A 19,257-nucleotide genomic window follows, 5' to 3' on the forward strand; every position below is an offset into this window, starting at 1 on the left:
CCCCCCCTCTCTCTCTCTTCATCCCTCTCTCTCTCTTTCTTTCTTTCTTTCTGTCCCTCCATTGACTTTCACGTCTAGTTATCTGTTCAATTACGCGAAAACACAAACGCGATTTTGCACTAATGAGAGTCCTCGCGAGCAATTCGTGAAGGCGGACGCCACTGCGCGCACACGTAATTAAGTATAAATTTATATATCACGCCCGCGCGTATTTTTTTATATCGGATTCGCATGAATCACTGCGCGCGGTTTGGAATATCTCGTACGCCATTACCATATCGTGCGGCCCGCGGGGAGCGAGCACGATCGTTATCATTGAGCGAGAAGGGAAATGGGGAAAGGGAGGGGAGGTGTAAAGTTGTATGAGTTAAGTTTAGTTAAATTTAGTTAGCCGGGACACACACAGTCCGATCGATGAAATGTCCCGTACTAGTATGTAAACATTAAAATATTCTAATGGAATTACAAACTTATCCGGCCGTCTACTTGGCCGCCGTCAATTTACCCCAGATTATTCGCCCTTCATTTTAAATAGGGACCTTCATCTTCGCCCGGCAAATCCGCGTTGCCTCGACTCTCGCGAATAATAATCGCGCGTTGCACTTAGAAATATTCGATAATGACTCGCCAGAGAGCGCGAGTGGTTTCGCGCGATCGCGCAGGGTAGAGATAGGTCCTGTGTATGTGGCCGGCAGTTTACAAACACTTTAAAAGGTTAGGTACGGTGAAATGTTACAGACTAATGAATCGTCAATAATAAAATGGTCGATGTCGAAGTAAGAATAAACGAATAAGAATAAATCCAATGTGAAGTAGAATTGCGATATAAATAGAAAATTAATTTAAGTTATACTAAGATAACCGATATCAACGTATGCTGGAGTTATTTCTCGGCCGAATAACATATTACTGCAACGATGCCGCAAATGGAAGAGACAGTTATAGTACTGCAAACGCAAGGGAAAAAACTCGGCGCTATATAGTACAGAACGATTTTTAAATGCACAGTAGCGCATTCCAAATGATGAATCTACAGTGTAAAGAGGACGGCTAAATCTCACCTGATTTTGGAGTCCTTCTCCATAGTAACAATTTTCTCTCACAATTAAAGCTCACGTGTCAATTCCAAAGATATATAACTCTTTAACCTGAATGTCTTACTATTCTCGAGGGAGATGGCTGAAAATGCTCCCAAAGTGCCAGTTCCAAAAGAGTCCCAGTTTTAGCAGATGGAGTTATGTAAACGAAGACAATAAAGTCACTAGATAACATAAAGTATCACAATCCATAAGACTTAATATTTTCGTATTTAAAGTCAAAATGACGTTATTTAGTATAGATATAACACACTTAGTGTAACTTATATACACACTTAGTGCAAGTTTCATAATCTGATTGTTATGTGAGGAACATATATGTAATTAAATTATCTACGCAAATAGACAAAAACGCCTAGTTATGTGAAAAACTACAAAAACCACAGCGAGAAAAAGTTCCGTCTATTTTGCTTGCTAGCAGGCAAGTGAAATAGCGAAAGACGAAAAAAATGGTTCTAATTAATTAGGAAAGAAAAATTAGAACGGAAAGAACTGTGAGCTATAATGTGTGAAGTATAATCGCGTTAAACATCATACTTATAAAATGCTTTGAAAACTATTTTTTTCTTTTGATTGTTAATATAAATAACCATAAAATTAACATGACATACAATTTTCGTGTTTAACATATATTTTCTTGTGATTTTACTACTTTAATTTTAATTAGTTTATAATTATTTATTGATTATCAAAGGAAAAAGCTACTTTATAGGACATTTTATAAATACACTTAAAGGCGATTTGTTCTTTTATTCAAATATCTTTTTATTTGATAATAGTACATAAAATTTTTCAACGTTTCATTTCTTGTCTTTGATGTCAGGATCAACATGGTTACGATGAGTATCCTTAATTATCTTTCTTCATTTATAAGATACTCGTATAAATATAAATAATGTACTGCTGATATGACAGCCGTCAAATAATGTACTGCCGATATGGCATAATTCGTGGAGCCGAAATGGCGTCTAATTTCGGTATTTTATATATCTAGTGACTTTAAAATACAAATATCAGCTGGCAATGGCAGTTGAATCAATGGTGTCCTTGGCTTGCACCGCATATTTATCGTTTGCCGTCAGACAACACTGATACAGAACTTATCAGTGAAATCTTAATTGATCAATGATTGGTGATGATTAATTGTCAGATAGCACGGTTGGAAATCGCGAAAACCACCAATACAATAGGAGATTAGAGAATTACATGTTCGGAATCGATTCGACGTGAGCTTTCTTCGTATGCAAAAAAAACTGCCATTGTCGAAGACCTTAAAAATCAGGCGGAATGTTTGTGGGCGTTTAGCAGCATTCTTTCGTGTACAGTTTCGAAAAGTGGAGGGAAAGCGCCCGTTTATCTGTATTATTTTTTATGTGTTTAACGGAGGACGCATTGAAGTTAACAAAAATTCGCGAAAGTTACTCGCATAAGCGCTCGTTAGTACAAAATTACACCTCTAACTATTGTATCGCGCAATTTGGCGCCAGAAGATAATGAAACACTAAAATTAATGGACGTAAAATCCGTGAGAAATGAATGCTCCACCGCGCTCGCGCGTTTCGTAGAATGCGAAGGTCGGTGACGCCAAGTGACGGGTCTCGACAATAGCGTGCCCGTCCCGAGTTAACAGCGCACTCGGGATCCCGGAATAACGTTTCGATCGCGGACTCGTCGCGCGCGCGCACCCCGCGCGTGTATTTGCAGTCGCTGCGAGATACGCGCGCGTTCGCGCGTCGTGAATCGCGGCAACTTCTCGACATTCCTCGCCGAGCTTTTATCGGCAATACGCGTTATGTCGAGCGTTTTACGGGCGTTTCTATTTTATTGGCGACGCATAGACGGTCAAATATTCGGCGGCGGCGAGACGTTGCTGCTGTATACAGGGTGATCGGAAACAATCGCATTCGGTTAATATTTTCGTATTTTTGAGCGAATTCTAAAACTATTTTTCCTCTTGCAAAATGTTATCCGAGGCTTGGGTGCTGAGGTATAAAGAGAAATAGTTAGCCACTCACAGGCCAGATATAGAAAATAGGCAGAGGCGGCACAATTCACCGTCAGACACAGACGTTAGGCAATACATATGTGACAATATTCATACACCTTAGTTTTCAATGCTTGTGTCAATGTGATTGTACACAATAATAAATAAATTATTTTAACTTATAAGTAACATTTAATTTTAACTTATAACAAGTTATTTTAATTTTAACTTATAACATAACATGTAAGAGTGAAATAATCGATTGCGTTCGCGCAAGCGAACTTGACCTAAGTGTTACAGGAACGAAGACGCGCTTGATAGTAGTATTAAAAACTGTCTTTTCCAAGATAAACAATTTTTACAAAGAAATACAAACTCGGTTTTCTCAAATAATGTAAGAATATCTTATGTTTTGTACGATTAATGTTTCGTTCTTCTCGTGCTTATTTTTAAAGTTTTTCGTATTTGTAAAGTTTATATTGCATTTAGGTGAAGTTCGCGTACGCGAACGCAATCGATTATTTCACCCTTACATGTTATAATTATATTCAACTAAGTTAAAATAATTAATTTATTATTGTGTACAATCACATTGACGCAAGCATCAAAAATTTACAAACTAAGATGTATGAATATTGTCACATGTATATTGCCCAACGTCTGTGTCTGACGGTGAATTGTGCCGCCCCTGCTTACTTTCTGTATCTGGCCTGTGAGTGGCTAAATATTTCTCTTTATACCTCAGCAACTAAGCCTCGGATAACATTTTGCAAGAGGAAAAATAGTCTTAGAATTCGCTCAAAAATACGAGAATATTAACCGAATGCGATTGTTTCCGATCATCTTGTATACCTCGCGCTTTCTCCTGTGTCGTCGTCGTCTTCTTTTCTTGCTTTCCTTCAACCTCCTTTCGTTTGCGACGCGTCAAACGTGGACGAAATTTCCCGGCGGAAGGAAGCCGTCGAGAACATTCGCACGCTTTGCCGTCGATACTGACGAAATAGCCACAGACACAGAGAAAGAGCGTGATCGTTACACGTCGCGGGAATTCCCTGTCGCAAAACCGTTCGCCTGTTACGCAATCGGGGATAATTCGTATAATTATATCCGCGCGCGCGATTCGACCGAACGATTGCGGTTTATTTTGTCGGCGCGCGTCGTTTGAACTGCCACGCAGCTGCCGTGCACGCATGTTTGGCAGTAATAGCATTTGACGCGGCGCATTGCTTTATTAAGTTTCGCGTTTTAAGCGAACGACAGCGGGGAATTATACTCGCGACCTGTCTTGCTGTTCCCTAACGCCGTTCGCGTAAATTGGCCTACATCCCAGTTCCATTTTTAACGTTAAACGCAGCCAATTCTCAACCGAGAATCAGTAAGAGCGAGAAACCTTAAGATAACCGTACATTATACTTTAGCAATTACGAAGTGTAATCGGGAGCGAGAATGCACACAGTAATAGACGTTGGAATATCATTGAGAGAAAATTAGGAGGGATTTTTTGAATCCCTCCCGAATTAATTCTATTCACGAACTACTTTTCTACTTTTCTTTTCTACTCATTATCGTCCCTAGCGATGTAGAGATGATATCTGATTTTCTCTGTAATTTTTTTCAGTCAACTATTTTAGAGGAAACGTTATCTCAGAGAAACAATATGTTGCATTATCTTTAATACAAACTATATTCGATATAGCAATTTTCTGCTTTTTATACGTCATAATGCACGTTGTTTTGTATAGTTTATTTTTATGATAAATAAGTGCAATATTAATCTTTTGAATCATAAACGTTAGCGTCCCACTTATCTTTCCTTCATTTCTAATGATTTTAAGTAATTTATCGGCAGACATAGTTAATAATAGTATTACTATACATTCTCATATAAATGTAAGACATTAAAAATAAAAAAGAAATAATTTTAATGTTCAATTGTTAAATTATTATGAGCAAAAAAGTAAGAAAATCATTTTTTAGAGAAATCTAAAATTTAAGACTAATTATTAAAAATCGATACATTGAAACATTAAGTTTATTTAGAAAAACTACCAATATTATATATTTAATATATTTTATACATCTTTTTCAAAATCCTTCTTAAGTCTTATTTTTTACAATAAACTACTATTGGTAATATGTTTATTGTAAGTTGTCAAAAACGCAAATATCTCTTTTTTATATTAAAGAAATATCGTTATTTCCGGATAATATTAAAAGTGAGATTGCTAATTCTGAAAACTCTGTTCGTCATATTGGATCCGCCACATTTCGAATTTTAACTTTCCGAACTCAAATTCGTAATCAGTGACCCCGAAAATCTCCATATGTCAGATTTGAAGAAACTTCATCGAGAAATAAAATGTATGATTCAAAGGCCACAAATTGATTAATAAATGGCACTTACTTTTCGAGCTGTCAGTCTCGAAGCAGAACAGACGATGGGTGCCGAGAATTCATTATTTTTTATAATTAACAACATGGTAAGATAAAAATTCCATCAAGAGTCACGAAACAGTCTTGCCAACAATGGTTGGTGGAAAAAAATATCGAGTATGATGTTTGCATCGACTTGAACTTAATGTTATCTCAAAGCAACAAAGCATCTCAAATGAGTGACAAAGAGTTAACTCTTAGCAGTCCTGCATCGAATCTATCTCGACATCACGTTTCGTTCTAATCAGTTCTACAAACCAATTTTTTACTCATTAATAGTAATACTCAATATAAATATATTACTGTAAATAGGTTAATTGAATATTGAGGTGTTGAAACAATCACGCCAATCACATTGTCGCCAAGTAGGTGAAATTCTACGGATCGACTGAGAGAAAAAACGTTAAAAATGATTTGCAAACGAAATGATAAAGATTAAGATTTTGTAAGAAATTAAAGTTAAAATTTTGCATATCGCCTGTGCGTGAGCGTATTGCGATATTTGCATTTTGCGATATAACAAACGCGCCATCGAACGAACGGATACTTTTTTCCGCAGTTACTCGCAACGCTAGCTTCGTTACGTAGCCTCTTGTGATTCTCTCTGTCACGCGTTTCACAATTTACATCGCTTGAAAAAGATCTGTTAAATCGCCGCGATACACGCTATCAGTAAATAGGCCAAGGGCTGTATAATAAGTTTAACAGAGTTAAACAGAATACGAGTAAAATTACAAATTGGCACATAAACCGGAGATTGCTGCGAGAGAGAAAAGAGAGGGATGGCGGAAGAGAGAGAGAGAGAGAGAGAGAGAGAGAGAGGTAGAGAGAGAGCTAGCAAAGCAGCGGACCTATGTCTATGTATGCGAGTGCGAGTCTTCGTCTTGTTGCAAATTAACGAACGCAGAGTAGCGGCTCGTTAACGAACAGGGATTCTCTTCATCCTACCGGTTCGCGCGTCAGGAAAGGAAATATCCCGTTCCATCCTTCTTACCTCCTCTCTCTCTCTCTCCCTTTCTCTCTCTCTCTCTCCCTTTCTCTCTCTCTCTCTCTCTCTTTCTCTCTCTCTCCCTTCCTCTCTCTCTCCCTCTCTCTCTCTCTCAGCTTCGTCTTTCTTTTTCCTTGGAACTTATCGCTCGTCGGAGGCGCACAAAGTGTCCTCATTAGTATAATCTTTTCGCGAAGCTAGGTCGTAACGCAAGAATTTAGTTTGCGCATTAAATGCACTCTCCATTTCGATAACAATCTCGATTGTTTCGAGATGAGGGGCGATTTGCGAAAATGTCGATCAGTCTGTGAAGAGGCTCGTCGACAAATGACGCATCGACGTTAATTTCTACTTCGACATTAATGAGACCAGTGGAAAGAACCGAGCATGGTTTCGCACGAAGGTGCAGAGATGCGTCCGGAACGGAACACACAGTAAACTTCGTTCACTCAGTAATTTACGAGCCCATTCAAATTGTACACACGCGCTTCGTTAGAAAAGTTCACGTGGCCGAGATTTTGAAGCGCGCGAATCTTCATGAAGAATCTCCATAATAAATCATCGCAGACGCGCGCAGCTATGTCTATTCTCCGTTGTCCCCTCTCTCCTGTCCCAGTCTCACGGCTGATGTTAATGACTTAATACTGTCCAAGCAGTGTAGAGATTGTAGTAGGTCACTCAAAATACCAAGTGATGTCAAGCTGGTTTAAAATTAACAAAATACAGAAGTGCGCGTACGGGGAAGCGCAATACGTGAACCGTAAATATTAGATGCATATAAAAGTTCGTAGGGTCACAAATAGGTAGCTACAGTAGCGACTTAGTAATTGTATTCCTTTAAGTTACTATCAACATTCACAATAAAACGCAACCTCCACGGTCACAAAGTTCTCCTATTTATTTAATGGAACCAAGAAAAAATATTATGAACTATTTCCACCAAGGCAAAGAAGATGGCTACAGTCACAGAAGATGGCTAAAGTCACAGAAGATGGCTACAGTCAACAATTATGGCATTTGAACCAAGTCATAAAAGAAAACATTCTCAAATAACCGCGAATCGATACAAAGTCAACTTGCTTCATGACAACGCTAGGCCGCATGTTGCTGTTATGACTAAGGAGACATTGTTCGAATCAGATTGAGAAGTCCTGTCGCATCCAGCTCTTCAGACATCGTCCCATCACATTTATTCAGATCGATGCGGTCTATCTGATGAAGTGCTGAAGAATTTCGAAAATGTGTCGATGAATGTCTCAAAAGACGAGTCATTTTATTGGCGCGAGATCAAACTATTGCCAAAAGATGCTAAAAGATTATTGATAGCAACGGGGCCAATACTTTGATTAAAATATTATATGTCATCTCATTGTTACTAATCAATAAAAATGGCTTTAATATCATATGAGTTTCACGAGTATCTAATATTTTTCAGATACGCCGGTATGAGTCTTTCTCGTGCAAACTTTTGCTTCCAGCCAGCCTAATCTGGTCGGAAATAAGAAAAATATCGCAACACACGGCGCGCAAGAAAAATAACTGCACGCCATATCGTCCAGTCCGATTTCGATAACGCGTGGCGAGAAAAATATCAGCGATAGAGGCCGCGCAGTCGTCTACCGGTCGCGCGACTATACTTCACCTGTCGACAAGTGATATTTTCATCGTTTCTCGAGTGACAACTTACGGCGAAAGATTAATCACCGTGACGCCGAAGCGGGTCCTTTCTAAAATATGTAGCTTCGCGAGAGTGCCCCGCGCACATACACGTATGTGTGAGCATGTGTGTGCGCAGGTATTACGAATCGCGCTTATTGCGCCCGCAATTTAATCCCACCGCGTAGCGACCTCGCGCGCGATAAGTCATCGCCCCTGACAAGTAATATTTTTATATCGTTTCTGAAAGTGACATCCTTCGAGGGGAGATTAATCGCTCACTGTCTAAGAGACGGAAAACTTTTCCTTTCTGCGCGCGCGACGACGTGACACTTTGATGTTATATCGAAGAGGCGAATACCTTTGAACCGCGCTGCGAGCACGGCGCGCTAACGGAAAGCACACCGACGGTACTGTAAAATTAATTTACTTCGTTAATGGCTGGAGTTTCGTTAGCGTCGAACGTCACTGACGCTTTATGCCATATATTTATCGACTGTTCTTTTGTCTCTTCAGGGAAATTGAGTTAAAAGAAGACAAGTAATCAGATGCAATAGTGGTGAGTGGCCGTTAAATTGTAACGCGCCATTTCAGTGGTTATTTTGTTTGTCCAAACAATCACATTGTTATACTTAGGGGAAAGCGAATCCAACGAGTATATTGACCATGTGTTTTATTTATGTATTTATCGTGAAAGGAACAGTGAAAACGAAATCACAAAACGTTTTTTTCAAAATATAGATACTTTTCCCGGAGTTTTATTAAAATCGGAGTGATATTACAATTAAAATAGAAAAAACTGATTTAGGAACAGCCAAATACATTTTCGAGCGTCTCGAAATTTAGTATCAATATTCTCTATCGTAAGTGAATAAACACAAGTATTATGTTATTAATTGAAATGAAGTTTTCTGCAAATGTATGATACTCTCTGTTTCAAGTAAAAGCAATTCTTATTTATAAAATAATTAAAGTCGCAAGAGCAAAAAAAATGTAAACAGTAAAACTTATAAGCGGTAAGCAAATTAACTAAACATAATCGATGATTTTGATTACGGTCAAAGAATAATCGATTGTTAGAACTGGGATACACAAACGTAAATAATAAAACTTGAACAGTAAGAAAATTGACTAATCACAATTGATTATGCTTGAACCGTAAGAACAATTATCAACCGTAGTTAGTCAATTTGGTTACTGCATTTGGTATGTTTTCCCGGCCATATTGGTCAATTTTCTTACTGCTTAGCTTTTACTGCGTTTTCCGTGTATCATTTGCCTAAAAGCGAGCATTTGGACGGATGAGGTAAAATTGGCCACTATATAAGGGCCAGCAGGGCTGTGGAAATCTCTCACGGAGACCCCGAAATTAATCAGGATATATACATATTTTACGTATGGTCTGCTTACTCTAAGTTGCTAGCCAACTTGACTCGATACCGAGGCAAGATAATCATGTAGCAGCTTGTTTGTATTTCAATTATTAAAGAAGAAAATTACGGTCTATTGTAGAGAGCAGTAGAAACAGAGAAAGGTTGTCTCTCTTATGTTTATACTGCCAACAATTATAATTGTTGACAAATATAATTGACTGAGAAATGAGTTTGAAATTATGAAAAATTGGGCTCTCTTATTCTTTATTTTCGTTCCTTTATTTTCGTTAGTTTTTCCTTAGTTTTCACTCAGGTCGTGTCAATATTGAAAATGGGATATGTTTTTCTGTGTTACAGGGGCATCTTGCAGCAGAGCAGGAAGAATTATGAGGAGGCGATTTTGAGTTATCAACGAGCAATCCACTTCCGACCTTCGTTAGCTCGTAAGTCTTTTAATTACATTTCCTTTTCTGGACTTTAGGGACCGCGTCGTTGGTTTCGTCAACCGAGCCCTCGACTTTATGAGCCGTTCAAGCAACTTAACATTTGAGCACCACTAATGTTCATTTGATGGATTTGCGCGTTGTTACTGCCGATCGATTGGTGAGGGATCGCCTTCGGCTACGGAAAAATATATCGCTGTTCTTCGTACGCGCCGTAATAGCATTTCTGCGGGAAACGCGGGAATGGACTGTCGCTACTTCATCCACTTCACCCGGTATATTTATCGATTTCTCGACACTTCATTTCTGATCATAGTGAGTTATTTATCGATCAACCCGAGAATTATGATTCTTGACTTTAAAATTGCTACACGTTCTGTATGTAAGAGAAAATAGCAGCGCGAAGCGCACGCACGATAAAGACGTGATCTTCATATATTTTCTTTTTTAACACACTGACTGAGTTATCTTGTAGCCGGTACACGAGAAGAATTCTCTGTTCCGTGTGAGTTGACTGGCATTTTTTAATACGAGGATAAATCTTTGTTGCGAGTGTTTTGCTGAATAATAAATATAATTTATTCGCACTGTAAAATAACGCGCGATTTAAAATAACTCTCTGATAAGCTATTTTGTAATGCGAATAGTTATAACGTATCTGAGGGATGCAAATCAATTTTTCTCTTGCAAATGTAATTATAAAATACACGCCTATAATAGTTTATATACATACATATATATATATATATATATATATATATATATATATATATATATATACACATACATACACGCATAATTTTTTCATATATAGTGTACAATGAAAATAACTTTTGTTAACTGTTAGACTTATTAATGAAATAAATTATTAAGTTTTTAGCTGCAATAAAATACTAATAATTATCAAAAACGTTGAGGAGAGATATAAAAATAATATTGAAAACTTAAACATGATGTCGAGAGCACAAAGTTTTATAATGTTACTGTGGCAGTCAGCATGTCAAAGAGATATACAAAAATATCGAGTGCGATAATTTGCGGAGAACGTTCGCTTATATTTATAATTCACATAACGTGATTGAATATAATAATACATTGCGGCTCTTTGTAATTTGCAAAAAAATTGAACGTCCGACCCCATGTATCAAGAACTTGACACGCTTCTCGTATATCTTCCCCCGCCCCTCCCTCTAATCTTTCCCGGACCATCACTTTTGCTGGCGTGTGCACTGACTACCTTTTCGGCCAGCTTTTTGATCAGTATAATAATCCCCGGACTATATACTACAGGTATACGTATTATCCCAGCACTATTTCTCCCCGGCAGCTCGCGCGTCTTGTATAGTAAGCCCCCTCGGGTCCACGTATACATCCGTGCTTATGGCTGGGAAGAGATCGGCTCAGGTTCTTAACGAGCTGCCTTTTACCCAGGAGACCCAGCCTCTACGTCCGTGGAGCCGAGGGCGAGGTGCGCGTCGAGGAGCCACAGGAGGCGAAAAGGAATAAAGCAAGTCGGGGAAAGAAAGGCGAGCGGCTCGTTTGTTACACGTATACCCGGTACATAGTACGAACCCGCGATTTACTTGGGCTGCCGACGTGGGAGCGGTTCGTTACCGCACGCCCACGAGATAGTCGTTCGTTGCGTTACAATATCGATTTTATGGCTCCTTCACGTGCCGTTCCGGCTTCCCGGACCCAGATGTTTTTCCTCCCGTAAAAGGGTCCCGATACCGCGTCGCGGATCCGGAAACGACGATGCGCACATGTGCGTCGTTCCGCCACACCGGTGCAAGCGAGAAACGGAGAGAGCACGGAATGCAGATTAGATTTCCGATGGTGTGCGTGCAGGTGCGCGCGCGAGACGTTTCGTAAACATCCGCCTTCATTTTTGCGCAATCTGTAGCATATATTTAGAATCGATACTCTCTAAAATACAAGCAATATATGTATACAGAAAAAAAGAGTATTCTTGTTTGGAAAATATCTTTATTGTCGACACTTTAAAAATAAGATTAATGTTAAAATGAGATAATATATGATGAAGGGCGTTGAATGAAGATAAGTTAATCTTAACTAACTAATCAAGACGAATATAGTAAATTAACACAATCATTTTTCTTATAGAATATTACAATATTAATATTCTTGGTTATATACTACTACAGGTTTGCATGGTTTTCATGTTTAAAATTTGATGTTTGGAATTTTGGGGTTTTTGAGTTCTAAATTTAAAGTTATTGGATATTGTAGGTCTATATGTACCTTGCATATGAATCTATTTGTAATTTTAATATTGTTAAAGTGATATATATCTCGGGAATAAAATATCATTTGAGCACAATTAAAGATGAATTTTAAAGGGGAAAACTAGTATTATGCGATGACATTAATACAGAAATATGACAGAAATATTAAACAAAAATTAGTGTCTCTAAAATAAATACATAAAGTTAATCAAAATCGTCATTTTTGACATCTTTAAACTCATTTATCTCAGGAACATGACATGATGGACAAATTCTGAAGTCAGATTCGGATTCAGCGCACAAAATTATCTATAAATCTACTTTATTTGCTCAAACATGTTTTAAAATTCTCTATTACGCAGGCCTGTATTATTATTTTCATTCAAGCCGAACACAATCATTCTCTAATATATACCTAAATAAGAATATCAATATTGTTGTTTATATATGAGAAATGATGTTTTGTTTGATTATATTCGTCTTGATTGAAGACAAATTTATCTTCGTTTAACATCACATAATCTTATTTTAACATTAACCTTATTTTTAAAATGTCAACAATAAAAATATTCTCCAGACAAGAATATTTTTTTTCCTGTGTATTCTTCACTAAATTAACTTATAATTTTTTTTAATTCGAAGTGTGGCAATGCAATTAGTAAAATCTTGCTAAAGGGATTTCAGGATAGTGCCGTGGATCTCAAGATTATATTTACGCGATTTGTTTACCTATTTTCCATGTAGTATATATATACAATTTCGTTTTTTATATAAACAATATAAACTGTAGAATACCGCAAGTTATATTAAAATATACAAAAAATAGTAATTTAATTATCAAGCAGTTTCTCTCTGTATCTGTTTTGGATATTAGTTATAAATGTAATATTTAAAAGAAACAACAAGCTGCATAAAATTTCCATTTTATTATGTGACAGCTTGGTAGATTTGATTCTCTGTATAAGTAAGAATGTAACCAGAGAGAATTCTGTGGACTGTGTTGGTCTTGGTTAAGAAACGACGTGCATAAATTTACATCAAGATTCTCTAAAAGTGTAATAAAAATATTAACTTTTCTTAATTAACTTGTATGAGAAAGGATATGTTCTTTAAACGATATCCATAGATTATCTATTGTTTACACGGATGACATATATAGTTTACGTCGTCTATATATAGACATACTCTCTAAAATACAATCAGTATATTCTTAATCGAAATGTTCAGTAGACGTATAGCACTGCAATCAGTAAAATTTCGCTGATTGTATCAATTAAGGGAATACTGGGATGGATGATGAACTCCAAAAATGTCAATAACGTAGAGATGATCGTCGCTGACACAATTATGTTATCCTTTTCGTATATCTTGTAGATAGATTTTAAAATAAATATGTTGCTTTGTTTTATCATATTTAACGAAGACTGCGTATATATATAACCATATATACACGTATAGAAATTTTTTTGCCAACTTTCCCAATATTTCTAAGTTCCTAAATTCAGGTATACAGATACAGCAATGTCCTTTAATATTTTTTTGAGCAAAGTAAACTCGCGTTGACATAGTATGTACAAGCTACAGATCTTTTGTACCAGACAAATATTTGCTTTAACTGGCAGCGCCTAACAGCCGTAATTTACTCGAAACGTCAATTTTGAACATTTTTATCGTTTTTGTCATATATTGAGCAATGTTCTAATTTATTCCCACGTGTATTTTTATTGTATAAGAGCATTTATAATTTCGTGCATCCAATATAACGTAAACTTTGCAGAAATTATCAGCATTCTATTGGTGAACATTTCGACCCCAGCATTCCCTTAATAAAAGCAATTATAACAACTATGTATGCATAAAATCTTACTTCCACTAGTCAAAATCAAGAGAAAATAAGACAAAATGGCAAAGCGTGCGTGTTTTTACCGAAAAATAGTGAATAATCCTTAATTATTATGAAATAATTCTTTACTGATTCAATCAAGAACATTTTTATTGACTCACTTTAAGAGAGTCTCGAAAAAATACGGTATTTCAATAATAATCATTAAATATTTTCGCTTGTTTAATCTCAATTTCAAATTCACAGTCATAAGATTCTGTTGTGAAATGCAAAGCCCAGTCGAACCGAACGGAAAGTAGCGGATAAATTTTTACTCCATTTACGTATATTTTAGATTAATTAATGGTAATAAATAATATTAATAATCTGTCGCGCGCGAGATATCTTTGCGAAAGAAAAGATAAATCGCGTATATTTGTTAAACGAATTTTTTGAAATCTTGTCTGGCAAAGCTGCAACATCCTATATAAATATTGCGCAGCGGATTAATGTCACATTAGATTTATCAGACACGTATCGAGAAATATATCGGCGTTACTAACAAAGAATAATGCACAAATAGATGCACATATGCATGCACATGCGTACACTCGATGTGTAAATCCGAACGGTATGTGCGTGTGCGCGCGCGCTCGCACGATACAGTCAAAGAGAGGTATAATTTTATATAAATTTATACGCCAGTGGTTTGCATGCGCAATGAGCTTCGGCAAATGTTGGGAAAACGAATATTTACCAGTATCAGAGTTTGCGGCGCGAAACGGCGAATTTGTTACGCAATACCGTACACACCAGCCACGTACGACGATTTACTTTGACCGACGTGGAATTGGTTCGTTACGAAACGATACTTCCGCGCGGTACAATATCGATTTTATTGGTCCTTTACGGCACATACCAGGTCCCCGGTCGAAAACGTTTCCCGTCCGGAACGAGTGAAACGGCCCGTATAAAGCGCGATCGAATTCGCAGAGTTTATATGTGGCAGCCGCGAGAGAAGGAAAACGGAAACAAATGTGAAAAAAATATAGACCACTATACAGATAGCGAACTAGCGGACGTCGTCATTCCATATTAACATGTTTCATCTCGAGACCGTGAAGATTTCTCGCGAGGAACGACCACCTGTCCGTATAACCGGCTTCACTATAAAAATTGTAGTTCTGTTTCACAGGAGGTTAGGATATACGTCATATTATCTTTGCAAAATTTATTTCTTCTAAGAATACCTCCTCGCAAAGACTAGTCTGCTTGGATAATATTTAAAATAAAACGCACGTTCCCTCTTTCTGAATTAACTCTCCAAGTGGCAACTAAAATCATTTACGTCCCGGGCATTCTAAAGTGTTCGTTTTTTGCAGCATTTTTGTTGAAAAATCATTAAAAATTAAAAATAAAATATATAGCAATTTATTTTTTTACAAAAAAACTACGTGTTTTTCAACTAGATAAGTACAGGATATTTTAATAATTTCAGGTGATTTTTTCGAATAACTCTAAAGAGAAGAAAATCAAGGAAGACATTAATGATCGTGGCTGTCTGAAAGTAATGAAAATACGTTATATTACTTTTACAAAATTTATTTCTTCAAATAATGTCTCCTCGCAAAGATTATTCTGCTCGGATAACCTTTCAGATAAAACACATATTCGCTCTGAATTAACTCTTCCAGTGGCAACCAGGATCATTGTGTCCCTGCTATTTTAAAAAGTGCTCGTTCTTGGCAACATTTTTATTTAAAAATCATTAAAAATAAGATACACATCAATTTTTCATATACGGTCTACGTCTATACGGTCTTCCATTAGAAAGATATAGGAAAATTTAATACTTTTAAATAATTTTTCGATCTCAAGAGAGAGGCAGAGAGAGAGAGAGAGAGAGGGGGGGGGGGAAGAAAATCGATAGAAAATATTAATCTAGCTAGGCAAAAATAGCGAAAATATATCATATCTCTATAAAATTTATTTAATTAAAAAATACTTCCCTTTGCAAAGACTATTAACGCTTAAATAATGTTTAACATAAAATGCATGTTCATTCTGAATTAACCCATCAAGTGGCAACTAGGAACATTTATATTCGAATCATTCTAAGAAGTGTTCCTTCTTTGGAACTTTTTTGTTTAAAAATCATTAAAAATAAAATATATATATTTAGCAATTTATTTTTTATAAAAGTGCTATGCGGTCTTAAATTAGAATACTAAAGGAACTTTTAATAATTTTCGAAAACTTTTTCAATCACTATAAGGACAGAAAGATCGAGACACTAATGATCCTGGTTGCCCGAAAGTAGTGAAAATACATTGTCACTCGGAAGGTTAATGTTGTTTATTGCGATGAAGACAAATTCATTGATTTTTAAAATTAATAATTATTATTATTATTGTTTATTTTGCTGTTGCTTATTTACGAGCATTACATCGAACATTATTTGCCCCGATTTAATGTATTTGATGTACGTGTGCGTGTAATTATTTCCAAGAGACCGCAGCAGGTTTCACCGGACGGACTTATGTATACACGTTTAATTAAAGCATTTCCGATTGATCATGGGCATCCTAGCCAAATATATTGAACGGGTTTTCCTAAATTGTTTGTCGCTGTGTTGTACCCTTCTACATGAAAACGAAAGTTCCGGCAATGTTTGTAAAGTTACATATATATCGTCGGCATTTGGCAGTCGGCGTTGCGGTTTCTATGTTGACCAACCAAAAATGACTAATGCAAACAATCAACAAATGTTGACCGAGTTACCGGCTAACAATATTGACACGCTATTTCCCTCTCTCTCTCTCTCTCTCTCTCTCTCTCCCCCCCCTCTCTCTTTCCCTGTCTCCCCTCCACCGCCTCTTCTCGCAGTAACATTCTTGCAAGCGTGCGGAAACTGTTAACAAGCGTACATTAACGCAATCACGTCTTTGTTCAACACACAAACATGTGCATAAAGCACACGCGGTCGTTCACGCAGCGTGTGTAGATAAACGCGGCTGACGCCGTGTCCTGTGCGTTCTATGGCCACGAGTATCTATCGCCTATCGATTTTGATAGCGAACTAATCGGTTAAAACCACCCTCTCGATGTGAGTAATGGCCGATAAAAGTTGGCAGTTTAAACAAGCTTAAAAGTGCCGGCAAAGTTTACCAACGCGTCGGCCCGACACTGTATCGGTGGTTCAAAACGCGATGTAACACTTTAGACCGCAAGATTGGAATTTATTACAAAGCGCATGCGAGAGCTCGCGTGAGAGAGAGAGAGAGAGAGAGAGAGAGAGAGAGAGAGAGAGAGAGAGAGAGAGAAACAGAGCTGTGGGAAAAGGAAAAAGGAAGAGAGCACGCGGGCGGTATCACTCACTGATAAATGAGCGTCCGACAAATTTTTCGACATAATAATAACGATGTTTTGTATAAATTGTACATTAAATTCGGATTCACAGCTAGCAGACGGTTATAGCAGGATTACGGTATACTCATATGGACTTTTATATTTTTCGCGAATATAGTAGTAACGAGGCTGTGTGCTCGCGCAGACAGGAGAAATCTTATCGGTATCCGAAGCACCTCGCAAAAATCGATGTTATTCGAGCTCGTTACACGGCGAGGAGCTTTGATCACTGATGAATCATGGCTTAGAGCAGTCACATTATAAGATTCTTATGTAGCCTTTGAGGATGCATATTTAAGATGAAATTCGTCTCGCTGGAGGCTTTGATCTCGCAACATTCAAAGTAACCGAAAAGGATGGCGCGGAAAGGACAGCTTTCCTGTTCGAGATATTGAGCTTGCGTTGAAATATATATTTCTGTAGAAACTTCACTTGCAAGATTCCTCTTGCGACTGTGTGAAAAAAATTTGCACTAATTCATAAAATAAATTGCTTTATTTTAAATTTCTAACAAAATTCCTTGAAAACTACGAATCTTCGTTTGATTACTGCAAAATAGCAAGGCACACTTTTTATAATGAACATTTCTTTCTTATAAATAAATACAATCCCGGCAATGGGATTGAATTTGAGGGTTCTCTCTCTCTCATATCTCTCTCTTTCTTTGTACGATATTTCCACTTTTTACGCGTTATTATTCATTCAACTTGATTTCTCGACTATATTTATATTAATATTCATATCATTTAGTGATTGTCCAAATACTTTTTGTTGAATTAGCCTTAAAATCAGCTTTTAGTTGCCGTCTCATTTTTTGAATATTAGTCAATATACTGTGAGAGAAAAGGTATCTAAAAGATAAAAAAAATGTTTATTTTGGTGGATACTAATAACATATTTACATAAATTTAAATTCTTTTATTTGAGTGATACAAATAATTGCTTTCTTTAAAAGCTATGGTTCTAAGAGAAAATGTATATTTTTTTATTTTAAAAAAATTTGTTTCCCTATTGTGAAGAGAGAAAGAAAGAGATATGGTATTAATATAATTGAATATGTCATTAGTATCTGTCGGATCAATATATTTTATTTTTATAATATTTCTTTCTCTCAGTGTGTACATATAACGTCTATTATATTAGTTCTATAAATGCTCAATGAAATAAGAATAATAATAAAAATAGTTATAATAATACACTAGTTTTTTTTAAATATAGGATTGTTATCAAGCACTGAATATCAATTATACTTTTTTAAGAGCAACGCCACTTGAATTTACTGTGAGAAATATCATGTTTGCAGTTATACGTTGTAGTGCATGCGGATAAAAGTGGAAAGGGCGTTACGCTAGAAATTTTTGATGATTATCGCACGAGAAAGCTAAAAGCTCGTCCACGCGTAAAGCTTCTCAAGGGAAATGACCGCAATTGCATTTAGGCGCGTTAGAATATTCAATTCTATAAGGGCTAATTTCGTCGTCGGAAATAAAAAGCTGGTAAAATCTCATTGAATAAATTCTAGGGATCCGTCGCATACGACAAGGGCAAAATAATCTGCATAACATTAAATGGTGTTTTGCAATTGTTTCGTTTTTTCGTCTATGTGCATCGTAATGCGAACTAATAAATACAAATCGCAATAGATAAAGAGGCGATAGACACAAATCATATGATTCCGTGATAGAAAGGCACGCGAATAAATTTTAATTTAATTCTAATGACGAGTATATGGATATCTCGTAATGTATGATATATTAAATATATATATATATATATATATATATATATATATATATATATATATATA

General features: G+C 36.6%; 1 protein-coding gene across 3 annotated transcripts in view; it reads left to right on the top strand.

The window, feature by feature from the left end:
• The window catches only part of LOC116847572 (protein O-mannosyl-transferase TMTC2), a 412,543-nt gene that overhangs the window by 326,159 nt on the left and 67,127 nt on the right, over positions 1–19,257 (top strand). For all 3 annotated transcript variants that reach the window (XM_032822683.1, XM_032822685.1, XM_032822684.1), the window contains exon 6: positions 9,889–9,974. In XM_032822683.1, coding sequence (XP_032678574.1) covers positions 9,889–9,974 — 86 coding nt within the window. The remainder of the gene's footprint in view (positions 1–9,888; positions 9,975–19,257) is intronic.

The sequence above is a fragment of the Odontomachus brunneus genome, unplaced genomic scaffold, assembly GCF_010583005.1.
Source record: "Odontomachus brunneus isolate Ranch 3 - 2012 unplaced genomic scaffold, Obru_v1 Obru_scaffold_080, whole genome shotgun sequence".
In the NCBI taxonomy this organism is placed as follows: domain Eukaryota; kingdom Metazoa; phylum Arthropoda; class Insecta; order Hymenoptera; family Formicidae; genus Odontomachus; species Odontomachus brunneus.